Genomic DNA, 17,087 nt, shown 5'->3' with positions numbered 1-17,087 from the left:
AGACTCCAATTAAGCTGTAGGAACATCTCAAGGATGATCAGTGGAAAAGAGGATGCACCTGAGCTCAATTTTGAGCTTCATGGCAAAGGCTGGGAATACTTATGTACATGTGATTTCTTCTTCTTTTTTTATTATTATTAAATTTGCAAAAATCTAAAAAAAATTACTTTTTACATGTTGTCATTATGGGTTATTGTGTGTAGAATTTTGAGGACAAAAATGAATTTATTCCATTTTGGAATAAGGCTGTAACATAACAAAATATGGAAAAAGTGAAGTGCTGTGAATACTTTCCGGATGCACTGTATGTACTATTATGAGCACTTTTGTGTTAAGTTCTACAGATTTGTAGTTAGTTTCTCCAATGTAAGTTTTAAGGTTCAATATATAAATATCTGTGTGGGGCTTGTGTCACATTGGAGGACTCAGTGGAACGGAGGGACCAAGTATGAGTAGTGAGCATTCTACAGACAGTGGCTCACAAGTTAAAGAGTTGGGCAGTCATCCTGGATGGAAACCAAGGGTAATGTTCCATTGTAACTAACTATAGCTCTTCTGTATACAGAAAAAGTCTAGATTATAGCCTGGCTGTATTTTATGGAATGAAATACTCTACTGAATGATTAGGATTCCATCCTTATGGTGGTGCCCAGGGCTAACGACTAGAAATCACGAGTGTGGTAGTGGTTATTTATGACTAGGTTCTGGAAACATTATCTACAGGGCTGCCATTAACATACTTTATAAGACATGAAAATCATTATTTAACTCAAGTGCTAATTCCTAATCAAGTAAACAAATTAGTTTGGCTACAGACCAAATCCAAGGTACCGTATATAAAACAGTATATTTTCTTAGGGACTGTCTTTTTTTATTTCACGCAGTTCCATTTTGACAGTTTCAGATTAAGTAAGTTCTTCATGGAATATAAAAGGGGCACTTTTTGTTTGCAAACGTGCCTATGCCAATAAGTGCGGTTTCCACTTGTGCATCTGCAGAACAGTACAAATGGCGGCGCACAGTGGACCTCAAAACAGGTAAAATATATTGAAGTGAACAACAATCATCTGGCATTGTTGTGGTTCTACTCAATCTAACATATTTTTAAGAAATGGATTTCAGGATCTTTTTGAGCTTCAATACTACAGATTTTTGAAGCTTGACTTTTTTTTTGGGCAATCATTTTAAAATATCCTATGCCCACCATACACTTTGGAGCCCACCATACACTTATTCCATTGCAACATAACAGTTCTAACATCCATAACCAACATCGGCCATCAGGTCATAAGACTTTAAAGAAATTTTCAATCGAATGCAATTATACTACGTGTCCTAGAAGTGTGTTCATGCACACAGGTAATTACCAAAATAAAGGAAACTTGAGGAAGTATACTTTAATCAGGTGCTCCCACAAAGCTGGGTGGTTCCAGAATTATTTAAGGTACTAACACAATGTTAGGGTCAGTATAACGTGCCAAGCTGCTGTCCTACACTTTGGCCACCATGGTAAGAAAAGACGTCCATAACTTTTGAGACAGTGGTGATTATTGGGTCCATTGGGGTAGGAACAAAAGTGATGAAGATGGCTGAGATGAGTGATGTTTCCTGATGGCTAGTGGCTAAGATGATGCTGGCATGGAAGTCTGAGGGATAAATAGAGTAACAAAGACCACTGAGGAGCAAAGCGATTTCTATCATCACCATTAAAGCGTCAACTAATTAAGTTTCTCCAATAAAGTTCCAAACAGTTGTAGAATTTATGCCAAGACACACGGAGGTGCTGGCAGCCTCTTTACATACCTTAAGTTGTTGTTTCCTTTTATTTTGTTATTTACCTTTATATTTACAGTGACAATCACTTAAGCAACATAAAAATGCTTGACACCTCACCTATGTTAATGTATATATATTCTTTTTTGTTAAGCAGGAACGTCCACTTCGCCAGTTTCCGTCACTGCTAGCTACAGTGACTACTGGTCAATGGAGCATATAGAAAGACTTATGACGTATGTGATTCTCTATTGGCAGGGTTATTAATGACAGGTATCATGATGGCTCTATGATACTCCTGTATCATCACACAATGAATTATAAGTAAATCACAATTTCTACAATCATAACAGCACAAAACAGCAATAAAACAGCAACAAAAGAGAAACAGTCATGAAGGAAAGGCAGACACACAAGAGACAAGTGGGTGGCTAAACGGTAGGGCAACAGCAAAGAGACATTAAAGGAAAATATGCTAGTATTGGACTAAAATGTGTTGGTCTTTAAAATAATTCCAGGGACACTTTGCTGCTGAGCGAATGCATCTTTAAACAGACCATTATTTGTTCTCTTTAATGGTCCTAGATGCACTACAGTCCCCTTCATGACATTTGTTGTAGCATTGTCATTTGTTTTGTTTTTTTGCCTAGTAATTACTTGTCTTCCATAAACATTAACTTTTAAAGTTCTGAAAATTATAGATTGCAATAAAAGGAATTTAGCATAAAGAATACAAAGATCAGACAGTTTGTCAATACTTAAAAACAAAGATTTTTTATAGGGAGGCAAAGATCTTTAAAACTCAGCACTATAGGCCTGATTCATCACGGATCGCTATTGCGATCGCAGATGCGATTACGCATGCAGGTCTGCTGCGAAAATATGCTAATGTTTGCAATCGCTCAGCCAGCATAGAGACGCCCACTACCGCTTTCGTAAGACTTCGCAATCCTGCGTATACGTCAGTAACATCAAGTAACATTGGACCCTCATGCAGAATCACAGCAGGTCTGACCTTACTCAGATATTGCAAGTCTCGTCGCACGCAGTGAGTACTCAAGCTGCAAATGCCGTCGCAGTGGCTAATTTATGCACGCCCAGAAAAGGCGTTCAAACGGACAGACAAGCCTGCGTTTCTCTCACCACCCCCCGTCACCAACTGCCAAACACTGACGTCCCGTCACTCACTCTGCGATGGCCTTGTATCTGCGTAGGTGATCGCAGTCCGCTTGCAATGCTAACTCGCGCACTGTGGTGCATACGCATGAGCAGTACACACTATTGGCCGATCTGCGTACTCTGTTGCAATGGCGATCCACAATGAATCAGGCTCTATCTCACGAAATTAGGTGTAATTGCGATCATTAGCATTCCAGATTAAAATCATCTCCGTTTGCTTAACATAGACTGAATCGGTACCTCTGTATGTGTACAGTAAGTGGATAAAATGGAGCAAGACAAATACTTAACTGAAAGACAAACCCCAAAAAACAATTAATGGAAATAACAGTGAAAATGACAACCACTGTGATGCTAGATGAGAATTCTGCATGATAAATCAGACATTCATCAATTTAAAATACTCAATAAAATATAGGGGATAAAAGTAGAACAAACACCGCACACATGCATACAGGTTACAGCTGCACTATTGCCTAGGGAAGGAGCAGAGCATTATTGCCCCTTCCCAAGTGCCCGCAGTGCAGTCATTATTTTTTGGTGGACTAGCAGAACGTTGGGCAAAATGAGGGTGATTCTCTGCAGAATAATGAAATATCAAGACTAACATCATTGAAAGAACTAAGCTACCCATTGACAGGCACAGCCAAGCACAGGATTGTCAAGTGACTACATTTGAGTCCAAATTGGCAAATCAAGTAGTTGACATTGCATGGATCATGGGCCCAGCCACGCATACGCTAGCATTCTTGGTCATCGGCCATTTAGATTTTTCAGCAGTTCAACATCTGATATATGATAACAATGCTGGCTTTCCAAATAGTTGCCTGTATGGATTGCTTTAGTACTGTACTAGTCCATTTACTATTAGTAAACGCCTACCACGGTCTCTCTTTTTTTTCTGCTGATATTGCGGGAGGAGACCAAAACTTTTGTCCCCATTTGCTGGGAATGACCAGCACTGGCATTTAGAATCATTAAATTAGATTATTCCGTTCTAGGCAGTTTTGTTGATTTTGTATTGCTTTGATTTTTTTGTTTTTAAATTGTTCTATTTATTTGGCTGTCCTTGGTCCTGAAGCCAAAAGTAGAGCAAAGTTTTACTACGTGTACATGGCCAATTTAAGCTTGGTGTTGGGGATAAATTTACTATCCTAGGAAACTGCGGTGTTGTATGCAAGGTCAATTATAGTGTGAAAAACTGCACTAAATGCAAGACACACTAAATATATATGATCTAGGAGTGCAAACATAATTTCATGGGGAACAATCCAAACGGTATGTAGTCAGCATCCCGACAGTCAGGATGAGGATAGACTGCGGAGGTAAATATTATGGTCAGGGGGAAGGTTAGGTTTAGGCAATAGGGGAAGGGTTAGGCTGCGGAAGTGGAGGGTTAGGGTGCAAGACAGGAGGGCTAGGATAAGGGTTATAATACTTACAGAAATCTACCGGGATTCTAGCTGTCAGGGTGCCGCTGTATTCTGACCATCGGCATCCTGACCAATGAGACCACCGGGATCCCGTACCCAACCCAATCAAGCTATACATCCTTGGATGAAATGCAAATATAATATAATTACCCACAACACTAAAAAAAAAAACAAAAAAAAAACAAATAACATAAAACAGCTGGACAACAGCAATTAGAGAGATTTTTACGTCAGGATTCACTGTTTTGCATGCTTCTACCTGCAACTTTTATGTATCTGGCTTTTTTATGCCTTTAAGATATGTTTTTATATAATTTCTGTTGCCCTTTGATATGACACAAAACTGCTGCCTGCGTATAAATGTATGATATACAAAAAGCACAGTAGAGCTCGGTCATATCTAAGAGCAACACAATTAAACTGGCTAATGAAGTAAAGCTGTGTGTAAAAAGCACAAGCAAGCCAGAAGCATAAACAACATATTTATGTAATATTGCAAGAAAGCATGTACAAGCCAAGTTATCTTAAGGTAGTATAATTCACTATATTCATACTGTAGACACACAACAAACATACACAGGGTAGAATTATCACATTTATGAGGCATACACAGTATTTAAATGGGTGTGTAAACAATAATGCTTTATAAATATAACAGACATACTACATGCAAATGATTACATCCAATGTACAGAAAATGAATAGAATAGCAATATTAATCACTACAAGGCTTAAGTACTTGAATAATAAACAGCGTGTAGACAGATGGCCATAAAACACTTTATTTACATAAAAAGCTCACATATGAATACATATTTAAACACACAAATTATAACATTCTACAGCTATCAGGGGCAAAAATATAAAATAAAAGTATATATACAGATGTATCACCTCTAACATAAATGCAGACAATGATACAAAATCACATACAGGTTGGAGAACTGCATAAATAAAATGACATTTATTTCCCTTAAAATGTCTATTATTGATCACGTTGGTGTGATAAAAATTGAATATGGCTAATACATTTTCATGAACCGCTTTTCAATTAGGTTTTAATTTGTGTTGTAGTGTTACTGATTATTCAGGAGGCACAGAGAGGCCTGATCTGGAAGGCAGTGCTGGGACAAACACCGAGGGGGAGGGGTGCAGAAGGTGGAGAGTGGAATACACACAACACATACAAACACATCACGGCCTACAAAATCCTATTCTTCTGTAATTAAATGGCCAGGGCACTGAGGCACGCTATGGTCTGCCGGAGAACAGGGGGGACCTCATGGATCTGTTTAGCAGCGTTAGGTGATCAGCATTCACAGGATAGAGAGCCAGCTGCAGTACACATAAAGCATGCACCTCGGGCTGCAGGGCTCCGAGGCTGTCAGTAAAAAAACACAACCTACACAGCTATTGGTTGCACAAAAGCTAATGACATGCAGAAACCATCAAAATATTAAAGAGAGACAATACTTACTCCAAGGTCAACCCTGGAATTCGCAGCCTTTCCCGCTGGGCTTTCATGACTGTTATATTTTAGCACAATCTATTGAGACCATGACACGCATCCACTGGCAGCATCCTGGCGCTGACAGAGAGCCAAAATGAGCCACTATAAAGGAATGGACTAACAATTTCAGGGGGGAGGGGGTGATTCTCCAAGTTTGGGTCCTTCCACCTCTAGCTGTAATAAAGAGATGTCAGCTGCTATATTCAGGTTAACACGATGAATGCAGCACTGATTTCTGCAAAGCAAAAAAAAACGCACACTAACAGAATTGCAAATGAGGCTCCGAGCAGCGCATATTAAGTGGCTCTCTGTCTCTGCCAGGATTCTCCTTCTCCGGTTCTGTCAAATGAAGTCTCCTCTAAACACTGACAACAACACACACACCAAACCCTGCAATGCACATTAAAAGCGATTCACCTAAGAACACGTAATCGTTAACCCTCAGCATCCCTGTACAGACTAGTTCAATAAGGACAAGCAGAACAAAAACTGTAAACAAAACAAGAGAACCCAATGAATAGATCTGATGTCGTGTATTTTCCAAACACAGACTGGGTGCATGTAAAATTAAATTAATTGCATCAATAGGGCAATAAAGCGTATCATTTCATAGTGGAATTTTTTTGTTTGTTCAATTTAGTCTCTATTCTCGGAAAGCTAGATGTAAACTATTCAGTACTGAAGAATATTTAATATTTTGTAATATAAAAGTTGTTTTTATAAAGTGACTTTAGAGGCATGTTAGTAGTTTTGGCGCTACAATGTGGTTTATGTTTTATACTTAGGTAAATGTTGCTGATTAAAGAATCTGAAAATCGTTATTGTAAGTATCATGGTTTGTGCAATATCATATTGGTTATATGGAGTCTTTCTAAATGAGAAGTTAAATTGTCCCACTGTGTTCTGATGCCATGATATGGGGATAGTTGGTGTAATTAGTACATAGGTTCCCAAATGCGGTCCTCAGGGTGCCCCAACAGTTCAGGTTTTAGAGATATCCATGGTTGAGTACAGATTATTTAACTGTACCTCAGTCAATTTGATTTAACCTGTGCTCATCCATGGATATCTCTAAAATCTGGACTGTTGGGGAGCCTTGAGGACCGTGTTTGGGACCCTCTGACTTAGTATATTGGCTTTAAAATTCTGTGCTTCACTTATAATGAATTAAGGAGAATAAACACATTATCAGTATGTTATCAGTCACCAACTCACAGTAGATGTAGCTATTCCAAAAACTAAACCAACATTAATCCTGTATAATGCAGAAGGAACTAGTGACATCACCTATGACCTCATGCCTAAATGAAGTCACTAGCTGGACTGAACCGATCGCCGGATTATTGGTGCAGCCGAAAAATTATGGCATCCTATTTAAGTCACAGGTACACTTCAACTTAATGTATTCATGATGAATGACCTCACTAGACATGGCAGATCTGGGTAATAAAGCCACCAATGTGATAGATTTAGGGCAGCATAAACACTTCACACAATTTATTTAACTCAATTATACACTGACACAGATATTTTACAAGCCATAGTGGGGTTACTTTGAAGTAAGAGACAAGAGAAGGTTTTAGTTTATTGTGCACTGTATTTCAATGCACTTTTTAGCAGCAACATGCCCATGTACATTGTTAAGTGTTTTATGGGATAAGCTAATACTACATAATGGAAAAACGAACAGTAATGCAATGCAATATGAAAAAGGCCCAGATATGGACTGGCCAATAACTCCTTCATTGTTGAGACATAGGAAATAGGACTATTACCCCTGCCTGTAGCAGGGAGTGAATGACTCCCTGAAAAGCTAAGGCCTTGTCCGCATCTTATGGAGGATCTGTGCAAAAAAACTTCTGATGGGGATGTCTCCTGAAAGTGAGGGCATACCCATGAGAGACCACTTCTCGGACCCAGGATTCTGTTGTTGTTTGACACCAACAATCCGCAAACTGAAGAAATCGGCCTCCCACCCTGGGATCCCCCAGGAGTAGGCCTGCTCCATCAGGCCGAGCGCTTCTTGTCCAGCTTAGAAGCTGGACGTCTTGCCGGGCCAGACCTCTTACTTTATCGCTTAGACTTGCGAAAACTAGTTGGCCTAGTGGAAGGAAAGGAAAACTGCCTAGATTTAGTATTTAAATTTAGTATTTAACTTGTACTAATACTTATATCTTTTGGTTTTCTGCTGAGGACGAAAAGACTGAAAAGAAACCTGCTTAGTTCAACTATATGACGTAGATGGCAGATCTGCAGATTTTGAAGCTGCCAGGGTAGTGATTATATTATCCAACTCTGATCCAAAAAGCACCTTTCCATAGAAAGGAAAGATTTCCAAGGCCCTCTTTGATCCTGTATCAGCTTTCCAAGATCTGAACCAAAGGGCCCTGTGTGTCACTGTTGATGCTGCTGATGCCCTAGAAGCTAAAATTCCAACATCCACTGTTGCCCCTCCCAGATAGGAAGCTGCTTCCCGTATGTGGGAGATATTCATCATCTGTTCTCTGGTAACGAATTTTCCAATGCCCCTATCCATTCTTCAACAGTTTTGACTACCCAGGCTTCAGTCATCAGGGCCGTAGCTAGGGTAGTGCGGCCGGTGCCATCGCACAGGGCACCACAGATCTGGGGGCATTGTTTGGGCCTGTCAAATTTCTGTTTATTATCATTCTCACTGTAGCTTCCTCTTATTTCATCCCCAGCATCTCCTGGACTCCCTTATCTCTACCCTGGCCCTTCCCTATGAGGCCATTCCCTTTTTTGGGTGCATTATGTCCCTTTGAAAAATGAGGGGGGCGCCGATGCTCTTTCTGGCACAGGGCACCAAAAAGTCTAGTTACAGCTCTGCCAGTCATAGCTGGACAAGCAACCGCTCCAGATGACGAAAATATTACTTTAAGTCAGGCTTCAATCTTTCAATCTTTTTATCTGTGGAATCCTTTAGCGAAGACGCTGATATAATAGGCAATGTAGCATTTCTGATTAAATGTGTTACATGAGCATCCACAGTAGGAGGTACCTCCCACTTAGTACATACAGAAGGTGAGAACGGATACAATGACGTTATTCTTTTATTCACATAAAATAATTTATCAGGGTTACCCCATGCCTCCTCGATAAGCTCTGTAAACTGTTCAGATACAGGGAACTCCGTTTTGACCACCTTCCGGTAGTGATTAAACGTTGGAGCCTTCTTACTATGAGCTAGTTCATCATCCTGAATATCTAGGATTGACCTAACCACACTCACCAAAGAAGGAACATCCACCGTGGACGGATGATCCTCCCCCAGAACTAGATCCTGGACAGGAACTCTGTGCATCATTTGATTCCCCTGATGATGCGTCTGAATCCATATGGCGGCAGACTAATAGAAAGATAACTTGCACTTAGGTGCTTTGGTCACTACCGGTCTGTTATCAACATTAGATGATGCCATACTCTGACTAGAAAGGTCTTAAACATCCTTCCATGATGGATGCATAGGAGGTGCAAACATAGCATACTGTGTGTCCCCCATCCAAGGAGGCATCGTGGGAGCAGCCATACGATCCACAACATTCATCATAACCTGGGAAAAATAGGTAACCCAAGATTGCGCTTGTCCAGGGACAGGTAAAACTGGACTGGTGAGATGGCTGTTTATAACAGACAACACACAAACCATCCTTTACCTCCTGAGAGGATACATAAGCCGTAGATGACTTACATGGAACCAGCACAGGCTGCTCCCCCTCCTCTTTCCCTTTATCTTTTGACATGTTCAATATAAAGGCAATAATTGAAATGTTATGCGACAGGATTCACAAAATCTTAATGAAGGTGAAGTACTCAGAAAGAAACCTCCACCCACAAGAGGATGGAGAGAAAACAGTGATAGTTACAATTGACATATTTAGAAATAAAAGACAGTGTCAATCAGCAGCTAGCAAACAGTCACATACAATGCATATGTAATATAATTACAATCGTCTCTAAATCAACTACAGCAACGGAAAGGAATGGTAGGACATAAAGCACCATATACCTTAACCATGTGAAAGGTATACAGGGAGACTGGCACAGACCCTCCTGAGACCAACTGCTACAGGGCACACTGAACGTGGACCGAGAGCGTCTCAAACACATGGAGGGCAGGCGGGCAACCCAAATGCGCAAAACCCTTCTTAGGGACTGCGTCTGGGGTGGAGCTTCCGTGGGGAGCGCCTACCTCCCTTAAGCTGCATTAACCAGCTGGGTACGCTGGCCTCGTGGCAACAGATAGCGTCTGCTACCGATCCCCGGCATCAAGATGATAGGGCCCTGACAGCAGCGGCTTCTGGTGAGTCTCTGACAACAAAAGCAAGGACTGCCGCTCGCAATTTCTTGTAACTGACATCTTCGAACATCCGATGCAGTCCAGGTCACAGCATTGCTTCTAGCTAAGCTCAGCCGCGACCCGCTGAAATCACCGGCACAATAACTGATGTTGCGGCTCGGCGGAGGTAGACGCTTGGTACTGCCAACTCAGAAAAACATCAAATAAAATAAAACATAAAATAAAAGCTTAGGACTGCTCTAAGCAGTCCTCCTGTTACAAAAGTGTATCGACCCGGGACATTCTGGGAGCAGAAGCTTTAACTGTTTGGTGCCATGGTATGCCTGTGAATCTCAAAGAAGAAATTATGTTATAACCCTCTTAAAGCTAAAAAATACAATTTTGCAGAATATAGCTATTTCATAGATTAATTTATTGATTTAATAAATTTTGCGTTTGCTGTAAAAAATAAGTATGTGTCAATTATACGGGCTCCACTATAACTCACCGGTGGTGTTCAGCTTCCACTTGGACCACTGTTTCAAATCTGTATGACTCTGGTGAGCCAATAAATTATCATTGCTGAACAGCAGATTTTAAAAAGCGGTTCAAATGGAAGCAACACAGTTTAGGATACTGTAGCAACAGTGGCAACTGTCTAATTAACACGTGACAAAGAATACTACTTTATCATTCACATTAGGGCCTCCTGAATTTACTGGCTTACTGATCCTTGATCTGTGTAACCAGAGAACTTTTCTAAAGGCACCATAAGCAAAGATGTAGTAAAACTTCCATCCACGCTGTACCTGATAAGTCGCCTGCAGACAAAAACAAGTATATACATATTTAGGTAATGTATAAATTCCTCATGATACACAAGTGATGAGAATATATATATATATATATATATATATATATATATGTATATATCTTAAACCTGGAGAGTAATGACACACGGTGATGTAACACACACACTAAGATCACCTGAAGTTGGTATATTGCTGTGAGGGAAATTGAAAAATACAAGTTGATCTTAATATATACATATTCAATTTTGTATAAAGGGATACAACATACTGTGATATTATGTGGACCATATGGAATAGGTTCGAAAATTAGCTTAGAAAATCCCCATCCAGTCTGTAGTTGATAAAAATACGGAAGAAAATTGTCAACCCACAACCCAAAGTCAAATAAAAAATTCTTACCACTGTGACACTGGACTTCTTCAAAGACATTATTCATCACTCTTTATACCTTATGCCTTAGCTATTAGTTTGGATATTTCAAATAGGAATGGCAATACACAATCAATATAAAGTAGAATATAGTCGGTCCATAATGCATCTATGGGGAACTCAATTCAATGCGACGGACGTTATATGCAGTTCCGGAATGGCACATTTTATTAGATGGCATCGTACGTTTTCCCTCGCATCTCTATGGGGTGTGAGGGGAAAATTGTGATGTCGGCTCTACCATATATGGCAGATATGTGCGCCATATACACATCGCTTTCAATTGAATTCTCCCCTATGAAGTGAAAAAGGCTTTTAAAAAGTTCCACATTTAAAATGAAATCTTACAAAAACAGGCCACCCCCTCTGTCATAGCTATAACAATAGTTACAGCAAGTAAAAATAAGACTTTCCATACCAGCATACTAAAAGAGGAGGATTGGCGCATCCATCCTCTGTGAGTACATGCTGACACCTGTAGTCCACCCACAGCTAGATCTCTGCCTTCCACCCCAAAAAATCTACTTGCAATTCAGAAACACAGCCAAAGTCTCTTAATATATACCATTGAAATATGATATTAAAAAAGAGCTAAACCTTAGCATGTTAGCATAAAAATGCAAAACGCAGAGAACAAAAAAGTTTTAAGATATTATATTACTGAAATAAACATTCATTGAATATTGCAGCTTATCCCTGTTTCACCATTAAGCTGGGTACACACCTATTCAATCCTCGGGATGATTATCCGATGTAGGATGAACGGGCCGATGATTGAATAGATGTGTATGCAGGACCGTGAGCTGATAAACGGCTTATAAAGCTTCTGCAACGGCCGGGATAGGGATGTCGTATCTTATGTGCTGTTTAATATTGACCGGCCCGCCCTCCCCATCCCATAGCCTGCACACACTGAGCTATTTCTAGACCACAGTGTACGGGTCTACCAGGTGGTCAAGCTGGGTGCACACTGCTTGGCTGATTAGGAGCGTTTAACCCGATCAGCCAGGGATCGTGTGTACCCAGCTTTAGTCATAAACTACTTTACCAGTTAGGATTTGCTACAGTATGTGGTACTTTTTGTCTTGGATTTAGGACACTACAAGAAAAGCAGAAATAATTATTGGCTGACGATAGTAAATACAAATATATAACATAAGCAATCAGAAAATGTGCCAGGAGGTGCTGACAAATTTTACAAAGTGGTTGTAATCAATTTGCACCTCATTGCAGGGAAAGCAATGTAATGCTGGCCACACACGATATTTTACCCGATCTGGCCGATTCCGACACATTGGAACGACAGATCGTGTAAAATATGGCCAAATTGAGAGTAAATCGTGAGTCCCCACTCACGATAACGATGCAATGCGCGTCCCCGCTGGTCACACATCGCATCTTCAGATCTGCCGTGCAGTAGGGCAGATCTGACAATCTAGAAGGCGATGCACTGTGAAAGTCTGGATGCAGGAGAGATCGTTTGAAGATTGGACAACAGATTGTGTGCAGATCATGTGGAGATCGTGTGCAGAGCTGCCGGGGAGAGATTCAAGCGAAATCGTACACAAATCGTACACATCGGCTGACCGTGTGCAGATCGCCATGTGTGTGGCCACCTTAACACTTCACTGCTCATCTACCATCTCTCATAGATTTTCCTACTAAGGCCCGTATTTAATTTGGAGCGAAAAGCCGTTTTCGCGTGTTTTGGGCAAAAACACTTCGCCGATGACATAATTTCGCCAGTAACGCCGTATTCAATTTGAAAGACGTTCCGCCTAGGCGGAAAGTCGATGCAATGTAATAGGCGGAAAAGTTTCGCATATGAATAGCAGGCGGAAAAAAGTGCAGAATTGGGGTTTTGGGGTGCAACAAAGCGGGAACCCCCGTGCAGCCTTCAGACAGTCCCCCAAAGGTAAACTGTGTCAAAAAATAAATTAACAAACACTTACGAACACCCCAAAAAAATCACTGATTTTGGGGGTGAAAAAAAAATGTTGGGGGACAAAGTTAAAAACTAGCGAACTTGACTCTGAGGGGGTCCCCAAGTATTCCCCAGGTGTTTTTTTCATTGCAGGGGCTTGCGGCAGGTGGATCTTTCACGTTTTTTAAACTTAACTCTAGCAGCTTTAAAATATGCTGGCCCCCATTTTCAAGTACCCCAAATTTGCTAGGATAAGTTATTTTCTGCAAAAAAACCTCCGGAATACTATTCTTCACCACTTATACAAAAACGCTATTTAGCAGCTATTGAGCCCGTTTAAAAACACCAAATACATTCAGCAAGCCAAATCGGAGGGTACCATAGCTAACCCCCATGTCAGATCATCTTTTGGGGGGTGACAGTCTGATTTCCCCAAATCTGACAGTACTTGCCGCTTGTTTAAGTTTCGCCGGGTCCAGTTTTCGCCTACTTTCAAATTGAATACGGGATACGCGGGCGATACTTTTCCACCTGCAAAACACGCGATGTAGGCGAAAAAGTATTGCGGGTCCGCTCAAACTGAATACGGGCCTATAGATCATAAAAATGACCAAAGAAGATCAATGTCAATCATATCGCTTCCTATTTCTTCCTCCGCTCTTCCAGTGCAGACAATGTGCAATTAACAAAATCCAACTGTAAATGGACATGATGGAAAATCCTGGACACTGGACTAGAAATAGCTCAGTGTGTGCAGGCTATGGGATACTGTACAAGCTGAAACAGACACTGGGCAGCAGGCAGAGGCGTTTCAAGAGAGGAGGAGGCCCGTGTGCAATCTCCGTCCGGGTCCCCCTCCTCTAGTGGATGCCCAGAGTCTACAGCGCATATGCAGGTCACAGGGAAAATGGCACGGCAGCCATTTTCCCAGTGCTTTACATACTGGGCATCATGCCAGAAAATGGCCACGGTGGCCATTTTCCAGGCAGTTTTTACAGCGCTGAAACTGGTGCCGACGTGGGACTTCGGAGTGGTGAGTATAACATGGGTGCATGGTGTGCGGTGTGGGCCCCCAGTCTGCACCCATTTATAACTAAGCCCCTGGCAGCAGGAACTTCAATAGCCAATAAAAACCCGGGATTCTGTTGTTCATAAAGGAAATGTGGAATTCTGAACATCAAATAAATAGTACATCATATTTACATTTTTTTTAAAATAAAGTTTGCTTCATAATACAGAAAATGAAAAATATTAAACGAAATTACTTTTAAAATTAATTTTCGTAAAGACTTAGGGAGAGATGTATCAAACCTTTGACAGAGATAAAGTGGAGAAGTTTCCCATAGCAACCAATCAGCTTCTAGCTCTCATTTAATAGACTATGCGGGAGAAATGATAGCTAGAAGCTGATTGGTTGCTGTGGACAACTTCTCCACTGTATCTCTATCCAGGGTTTGATACATCTCCCCCTTATTGTCCTAAATAAGCTATGCTAGTCACGCTAGCAGAATGGAACCCACTGAGAAAAGGATCGGCCAGCCTTACCGCTGATTGACAGAATTAGCCACGGATCTGCCTGTGTGGGGTAAGCTTTGGATGTCACTTGCTGAGACTCCCTGCTCTGTTCGTTTTCTGCTCAGAAAAGAAGGTAGACGGTCTTGGATGGCTGGTACTATCTTTCTGTAAACATGACAAGAAGAAAGAAATCTTGATTTAAAGGATATAGGATAATGTAACTTTCTGCCTTTGTGACAAAAAATCAATGTGAAAATAGTGGGGCTTTTTTGGTGTTGTATGTTTAGATAAAGACCTTTCTTTGAGAGACTCCTGTGCACCATAAGTGTTCGTTCCTGGTCATCAAACACTACTTTTCCACCTCTCCAGCAGGAGTGTTTAAGTATCACTAGTGATAATGAATGGTACAGGACACACACAAAATGAAATATACCATGCAGGGTTATTGCAGACTACTGTATAATAACCTCACCTCCGTCCACACTACCTCTTGCCCCATCCGTTCCTACTCCAATTATTACCTGACCTTCCCCCTGGTAACTTCCTCTCACACTTGCTCAGTCCACTGGTCTGGAACTTACTCCTTTGGCTAGTGAAACTGTCCACTAGTCTCCCCAGCTTTAAATGCTCCCTAAAAATGCACCTTTTTGTTAAAGCTCATCAGTCCTTCTCCTAACTTGTCTCTCATCTCCTCTACCCTGCCACCACGTATTACTCCGGCATGTGCGCAGCAGTAGTAGGGGCGCCGCGCATTTGCATATTACCAGCTTCTACAGACTGCATCAGCTGCAGCCCCATTGGGAAGCCAATGCCAGTCACAGTGCAGTCACAGACTGCAATTGACTCCCCGAAGTGGCAAATTTTAATGGGGGGCTGCAGCCTCTAGGTAAAATACACCACTGCATACACACCAACACACGCGTGCCATTTTATTTGATCAATGATCAAATCCACTTTAAAAACTATATTTCAGGGTTCAAAAATAACCTACACACAAAGCACACAAATTTCTATCAAATGTTGACAAACACAATGTAATTCTACATGAAGGGTCACTAGATAACATGGTGACTCCATACTAAGAAAGAGATCATTTTCTATTCTAATATATTTATTTTATTTTACAATATTGCAATTGAAGGGTTATTAATTCCGCAACTGCACATGGATAAAATTTTATTTCCCCGTCTTTTTTACAGCAATTCTTTTCACAGGTATTATTAATATTGGGCACTTACCTTTTACTACATCATTACCTTTTTACGATATTGTATATGAGAAAATTTAAACACAATTTTTCTATTTTGCTATCACAAACCCCATTTTATTTTTACAAATGTTACAAACCATTAACAAATACTAACATGCCTGTGATACTTTTCCATTTATATTGTTTTGCAATTCTGCTGGTTTTATGGTGGCAATCCAATGGACTGATAGACTATGGGACACATGCTGTTTTAGCAGCAGACAGTGACAAAAATAAAAGAGAAACAAACTTTTGTATTTCACTCTGAAGAACAATAAATTATCTTATTCTCTGGTTAAAGGGCTCCAGACAACTATCTGTACTTTTGAAAGAATAATTTCATAACTAGGATGAGAACTAGTAGAGGACAGTGTCCTGATGACCCAGGGATTATAGCGCTTGTGCGAGAAGAGAGTGGTCAATAGAGTCAAATGAGCACAGAGATCCATCAGAATCAGAAGTGAGAGATGTCCTTTAGATTTAGTACTGATGAAATCATTGACCACATTAGTCAGTGCAGAATCTATGTAGTGTTGGTAACGAAAGCCAGACTGAATTGGGTCCAATACTGTGTGAGGTGACTGTAGGCAAGCATCTCAAGGAACTTGAAGGGTCAAGGAAGCTGAGAGATGGGACAGTAATTTGAAAGAGTACAGGGGTTACATTTTTTTTTTTTTCAGAATATGAGTAACTACTGCATGATTGAGTAATGAGAGAGAGAGAGAGAGAGAGAGAGATAAAACAAGATCAACTTATTTTTGAGGGTATAGAATCATAGGTAGTAGAGTAGGAAAACAAGACAGTAGATTTAAATGTAATGCTCACCAAATACATAGTATATCATGAGTAAGGCGTAGGCTCAAGCATAGTTTATTGATCCAAATTAAGGAAGAAATACTTATCTAGATAACCATGACTCCAAAGCTTATAAGACAATAGATCCCATACCTGGATTGCTTAAGTTTA

The 17,087-nt window shown here is 40.6% G+C and overlaps 1 protein-coding gene across 4 annotated transcripts in view; it reads right to left on the bottom strand.

Moving 5' to 3' along the window:
- The window catches only part of MAST4 (microtubule associated serine/threonine kinase family member 4), a 641,164-nt gene that overhangs the window by 201,138 nt on the left and 422,939 nt on the right, over window positions 1-17,087 (bottom strand). For all 4 annotated transcript variants that reach the window (XM_088443937.1, XM_088443932.1, XM_088443933.1 and 1 more), the window contains one exon: window positions 14,903-15,037. In XM_088443937.1, the coding sequence (XP_088300063.1) occupies window positions 14,903-15,037 (135 nt within the window). The remainder of the gene's footprint in view (window positions 1-14,902; window positions 15,038-17,087) is intronic.

Source organism: Taudactylus pleione, unplaced genomic scaffold (assembly GCF_031769625.1).
Source record: "Taudactylus pleione unplaced genomic scaffold, aTauple2 ptg000336l, whole genome shotgun sequence".
Classification (NCBI taxonomy): domain Eukaryota; kingdom Metazoa; phylum Chordata; class Amphibia; order Anura; family Myobatrachidae; genus Taudactylus; species Taudactylus pleione.
The sequence above is the reverse complement of the archived record's forward strand: the minus strand, read 5'-3'. Positions and strand labels throughout refer to the sequence as shown.